Here is a 6,224-nt window from a genome sequence, read left to right on the forward strand (position 1 = left end):
CACTTTGTGGGGGGGGGGGGGGGGAATAGAGGTTTGAGCCACTTAATTAATACATAGCTCAGCCACCTTACGGAGTGTATATACAGTTGTTTACATGAGGAAAAATAAGTGTGTTTCTGGTTTGGCCACTCAAGACTGGACTTTATGGGGCCCGTTAACTAAAATGTGTTTGGCACCCCATGCCCTATTACAAGACAGCAAAAATAATTTAAAAATATGTATGATATAACATTTGAATCAACTGAAATTACAATTTTCTGTCAGACATGCCAAAAATTCACAATTTAAATTTCTGTAATGAGTAAAAACTACTAATTATTAGTTTAATTGTTTACTTGCATTAATAAGCAGGAACAGTTTTTTTTTTTTAAATTATTAAACCCAAAGCTTTATCAAATACAAAAAAAATAAAAACAAATAAGTTCAAATGTGGGTTAGATGTATGCAAACGAATGCATTTTTAAGTTATTTTCGTTTTTATTCATTTACATCTTATAGTGTGACATTGCAGTTTAAACTTAAATTAACTTCTAAACCGTTAAAAGCTCAAAATGCGTCCGTTTTTAACAATTGTGTTTCAATGTTTCTTAGTTACCAGGTTTCCGGGGCAACCAATGGAGCCAGCCAACAAAGTCGGTAGGAGGAGGAGGCGGAAAAAACATGGGTAAAACTGTCGGAACTGGCAACAATACCGATATTATTCTGTGCTTACGGTGTTAAAAAAGCTACAATGTTTAAACAAGCTGTTTTAAATAAGCTTTCTATAACTTTTAATTGCCTTTTGTGTTCACAAATACATCGTCCATCAGCGATTTGAACATTTAAAATGACTTTAAAACTTACAGTACGGGGTTCATCTGCCTCTTTTCACCGTAGCGCATCGCCCCACGGTGCTGTGCCGGGCAGAGGGCGCCTGTTCCCGGCTGAAGATGCTGCAAGAGCCGCTGAAGTGGAGCCAGGCACCGAGGCCTGGAAACCCGACAGACAGGTGGGGTTTAAAACCCTCAACACGGTCAAATAAATGTGTTGAACTTCGATATACTGAAGTAATAACAGAGGAAAGTAATAAAAGTGCACATTTGGAGCTTTAAGGCTACACTTTAGCTGATGTTTAATTCAGCTGTTGCTGACAGCAGGTGAAGCTAATTAACATAAACTTTATTTAATCTGGCACATTATGACGTCATATGACGTCATATGTAGGCCCACTAATAAAAGCTACGTTTTATGGCATAAAATAAGTCATACAGATATAAATAATGGTTTGGTGTTGCATTAATGTTTATTTAACACGCTAGCTTAAAGAGTTTGCATGTTCTCTTATTCTGCCTCCCTCCTTTAGTCTATTGTTGAATCTCATTTTGTATATATATTTAACGTTTTGTGTGTTTTTGTTGACTTTTAATGTATTTTCTGAGTCATATTGTGTATTTTTGTTGCTTTATGTTATGAATCATTCGGACTATATTTGTTTTCGTTTAGTATAGTTTTCTGTTATTCATCATTTAATGAGCTTTTGGGGGAGTTGTGTGTGTGTTTTTTTTTCTCCATCCTTTTGTGTATTTACCTTTTAATATTTGTTTTTTTTAAATCCTTTTGTGAATTTTTCTGTAATGTTTTTTGTGTTCATGGAGTCATTCTGTGTATTTATGTTGACATTTAATGTATTTTCGGAGTCATATTGTGTGTTTTTATTGTTGCTTTATGTGTTATGGGTCATTTAGACTATTTGTTTTTGTTTTGTCTATATATCTGTCATTCATAGTTGTTTTATGAACTTTTTTTGTGTGTGTGTTTCTTTTTTCCTCTAATATTTTAGGAATTATTTTGGAGTCCATCGTCCATCCATTTTCTGACCCGCTTGCTCGTTTTCACAGTTGCAGGAGTATTTTTTAATTCATTTTGTGTATTTTTCTGTTATTTTGTGTGTTCATGGAGTCATTTTGGGTGTTTATTAGAGGTCTGGTCTAATGACAGTATGTTAGTTTGTAATTAGAGTGTGAATGTGATTGTCTGTCTCTATGTATTGACCTGCATTCTGTCCAGAGTCGCAAATAAGACAGAATATACAGACACAGAAAATGAGTGAATGAATGAAAAATGTGAATTCATTCAACAGCTTCAGCAAACTGAGGGTTGTCCAATAATATGTGCTACTGGGCAGGGTTGGGGTCAATTACAATTGTTATCAAGGCACATTTTAGAGTTCTGAAGCCCCCAGTAAGACAGAGATCTATGAGTAAAAACCAGTATTCATATTCATCAGAATTGGGCAACTAGCAGACCGATGGCTGCAGTGAATGCAAAAATTATGACTAAAATGCAGGTAAATAAAGAAAAATACATCAGACAATAGCAAAAAAAAAATAAAAAACCCAAACAGTAAAAATACACAAAACAACTTCAAAAACAAACATTACAACAATAAAAATACACAATAATAGCCCCCAAAACCCTAAAACTACAACAGAAATACACAAAAATGATCCCAAAAACACAATATGACAACAGAATGCACCAAATTATTCACAAAACAAACAAGACAATGACAAAAAAATACCTAAAATGACTACAAAATTATTCAATGACTATAAAAAACATTACAAAAGTGTACTTTATGACTCAAAAAAAAAAAACCCAATAATAATAATTTAAAGCAATATACTGTATACATCAATGTAACTGGGAGGCAAAACATGTGGCCCTTTGTAATGTATGGAAATGACAAAAAAAGGATACCAATTAATGAGCAAAAAACCTAGAAAAATACCAAATTAGTAAAGACACTGACAATATGTTTTGTGGTCCAGGGCCGCTCCAGGCTCCACGTGGCGTGCCTGTATGGGGAACTCTCTAAGATCAAGGTCCTGGTGGAGTCTGGCTCTGAGTGGGTCAACAACAGTGACTTCCAGGGCCACCGACCCCTCCACATGGTCGTGTCCTCCTGCAGCTCCAACGCCGACGCCTGCCTCAGATTCCTGCTGGAGCACGGTGCTGATGTCGACGCGTAAGGCTTTGTTCAACTTCTAACATGGAGTTGGGCAACTTTCATCACAGCGAGGGCCACAAAAATGTTATTGTCTGATCCTCGGGCCACATTATCATGCCAGTATTTAGAATAATGACCAATGTGAGCAATAATACAGGAAAGAACACAGGGTTTTAGTCTGTTTTTGTGAAAATGTTTGCATATTTTACTCCTATTTTGTGTGTGTTTGTTGTTTTTTGTGTCTTTGGATTTATTCTGTGTATTTCTGTTGTTTTTTTCTATTTTTTTTTGTCTTTTTGCGTGTTTTCAGTTTTGTGCATATTGTTGTTATATTGTGGTTTTCGAGTTATTTTTGTGTATTCTGGTTGTTGTTTTGGATTTTGGGGGTCATTTTTGTTGTGGTAATGTGTGTTTTTTGAGTAATTTTGAATATTTTTGTATTTGTTCTGTATATTTTTCTGTCATTTTGGGTACTTTTGTAGTGGTCTTGTGTGTTTTGCGAAGAATTTTGTACATTTTGTTGTCATATTGTGCTTTTGGAGTCATTTTTGTGTATTTTTATTGTCGTAATCTGTATTGTTTGTTTTATTTTATGTATTTTTCTGACGTTTTTTGAGTCGTTTAGTGTATTTTTGTTGTCGTTCTGTGTCTTCTTGTGACTTACTTGTCCAAAATATGACTGAAGGCTGCATGTTATCCTCCGGCTACCAGTTGCCCATGTCTGATTAACATGAAAGATAGACCACCCTCAAAATAAAAGCACACTATCGTCACATTTTTGGGCAAAGGTTGGTCAAATCCCCTCACCTGAATAAACCAAAGATGCTAAAATGTGCCGTTCATTCCTGATCTTATAGTACCTTTCACTGATAGGAATGCTAGCCATAAGATACAACAGTGTAGATGAATTGTTGGTTAAAAGGTGCACCACAGACTCGGGCCAGACGCCTCTACACCTGGCTGCCTCCAAGGGTCACCTGGACCATGTGGAGATGCTGGTGAACCATGGAGCAGACGTGTTGGCCAAGGACAGAATGGGTCTCACACCTGTGGACATCGCCCGTATCTGGTGCCACAGGAAAACAGCCAGGTACGTACGAGGCCACCGCACTAGTGCACGGGGTCAGAGGGAGTTCACTTTTTACAAATGTGACATGTGGGTGACACGACTGTGGTGTGTTGGCAGGTATCTGAAAAACTGCATGTGGCAGGCGGAGAAAAAGAAGGAAATGGACGAGAGGAAGTCGCTCCAGGCTTTATACAGAGACCTCGTGGATCTGGATAAAAACAGTCAGTGGAAGAGAAAGGTCTGCTTTAGTAGATATAATTATAAGAGCTCATTAGACTTAGAAGTAGCTCATAAATGTTTTACTGCTCTTTGGTATAAATTACACAGATACTGAACTCCCACAGTACGAGTAATCATCATTATTTGTATTTTCTCTTATCCATTTGTATGTCTGGAGTCATTCATACATTTTTGTGTTTTTTTGTGTATTCCTTAGTCCTTTTTGTGTATTTGTGGTGTTATTTCCTGTATTTTTGTTTTGCTTTTTTTTTTTTTATGTCGGGAGCCATTAAATACAATTTCAGTCTGTTTGTGCATTTGTTAAGTTTTTCTTGTCCATTTATGTATGGAGTTATTTCATGATATTTAGTGTGTTTGTAGAGTTATTTTGTGTATTTTTGTTTTCCTTTTTTTTATGTCATGAGTCATTAAATTATTATTTTTTTGTTTATTTGTGAAGATTTTCTTTGTAATGTTCTTGTCCATTTGTATGCCTGGAGTCATTTAATGATGTTTTGTGTTTCTTGTGTAGTTTTTATTCATTGTGTGTTTTTGTTTTCTTTTTTTTTTATGTCAGGAGTCATTGAATACACATATCTGTTATTTAGTGCATTTGTGAAGTTATTCTTTGCATTTCACTTGTCCATTTGTTTGTCTGGAGTCATTATTAATTCATTTTTGCATCTTTTTGTGTATTATTTATTAATTTCTGTGTGTTTGTAGTTATTGTGTGTATTTTTTAGAGTTACTGTATGTAGAGTTATTTTGTATATTTTTTGTAATTGTGTGTGTGTTTTAGTCATTAATGTGTGTTTGACTACCTATCCCTGTATATACAATACCTGAAATCTTTTAAATCAACACACTATAGTTTTTCCTCTCCAATAAACAAAGGACAAATAAATGTTGCATGTTGTTTTCACTTCCAGGCCCTTGTTGAGAAGAAGGTGACAGAGTGGACACATAAGAAGGGTTTGCCTCCTCTGAAGGGGGTCACCTTAAGAGGGGAGTTCAGCCAGTACCACACCAAGTGCCTTTTATCAGAAAATGGACATGAAACTCTAAGTGAGACTAAACACCCACCTGGAGACCCTCATGAGTCCATCAGCTCCCCCCTCAGGCAGCCTGTCAGACCCTGGACCATCTTCCTGGGCATTAAGAAGACCCTGGACGAGCCCGACCTCAGGGCCAGCGTCACCATGTGGAGGAACAAAAACAAGGTGCTTCAGTTGTCCTCCAGCTGGGACCACACCCCCCGGCCGGCCCCCAACCTGCCTCAGGATGTCCTTCAGCGGGTGCTGTTCCCCAAAGACTTCCCCCCAAGGATGGACTTCCTGCCTCAGGACATCCAGGAGGTCCAGCACCGAGGACGCCCTCAGGGCCGGGGCCCCTCCCCATGGACAGAGGTGGCCATGCATCTGCCTGAGGTGCTGGAGCCTGGACATTACTGAGAAATTCAAAAAGAACCTAATAGACGATGACTAACAGTTTATTAACCGTACCTGTATATCATTTAAAACCTGTTTGCTTCCACTACAACAAACTCTGCCAAAGAGACATTTCAGTTGTTTTCACTGACTGATGTGATGCAGATGTTGATAATTTGGCTTTCACAGAAAAAACCCAGAATACGGCCATAATCAAAGTGATGTCATAACAGGGAACACCATGAACAAATCAGAACAAAAATGGCTTCCAGTTAATCACTGTCCTCTTTCTCTGGCGAAAAAAGAAAAGAAATCACAGTAAGAATGAAGTAAAAACACTTTTAGACTTTGGCGCTAACTTTACATTCTTCTTCGGGACTCAAAATCCCACAATGCAACTTGTTAAACTTTTTCAAAAGGTTGAAGTCACATGACCATTTGTGTTTTTTTACACCTTGTCTGCACATGCTCTCGAACGTCAACACTACATGTAGTGAAACCTTGTTGTGACAGCTATGCA

At 37.4% G+C, this 6,224-nt stretch overlaps 1 protein-coding gene across 1 annotated transcript; it reads left to right on the forward strand.

Moving 5' to 3' along the window:
• The first annotated feature begins 611 nt into the window (after positions 1-611).
• ankrd53 (ankyrin repeat domain 53) lies at positions 612-5,995 on the forward strand. The gene is made up of 6 exons (XM_028474327.1): positions 612-664; positions 877-988; positions 2,811-3,007; positions 3,912-4,079; positions 4,176-4,296; positions 5,207-5,995. The coding sequence occupies exons 1-6, from the start codon at positions 615-617 to the stop codon at positions 5,726-5,728; spliced, it is 1,170 nt and encodes a 389-aa protein (XP_028330128.1). The 5' UTR covers positions 612-614; the 3' UTR covers positions 5,729-5,995.
• The last annotated feature ends 229 nt before the right edge of the window (positions 5,996-6,224 follow it).

The sequence above is a fragment of the Gouania willdenowi genome, chromosome 18 (genome assembly GCF_900634775.1).
Source record: "Gouania willdenowi chromosome 18, fGouWil2.1, whole genome shotgun sequence".
Lineage (NCBI taxonomy): Eukaryota > Metazoa > Chordata > Actinopteri > Blenniiformes > Gobiesocidae > Gouania > Gouania willdenowi.

Coding starts and splice junctions, on each gene's coding strand:
- ankrd53 (XM_028474327.1), top strand. CDS start 615: ATGGAGCCAGCCAACAAAGTCGGTAGGAGGAGGAGGCGGAAAAAACAT. Junction 665..876: donor AGGAGGCGGAAAAAACATGG/GTAAAACTGTCG, acceptor TTTTCACCGTAG/CGCATCGCCCCACGGTGCTG. Junction 4,080..4,175: donor TGCCACAGGAAAACAGCCAG/GTACGTACGAGG, acceptor GTGTGTTGGCAG/GTATCTGAAAAACTGCATGT.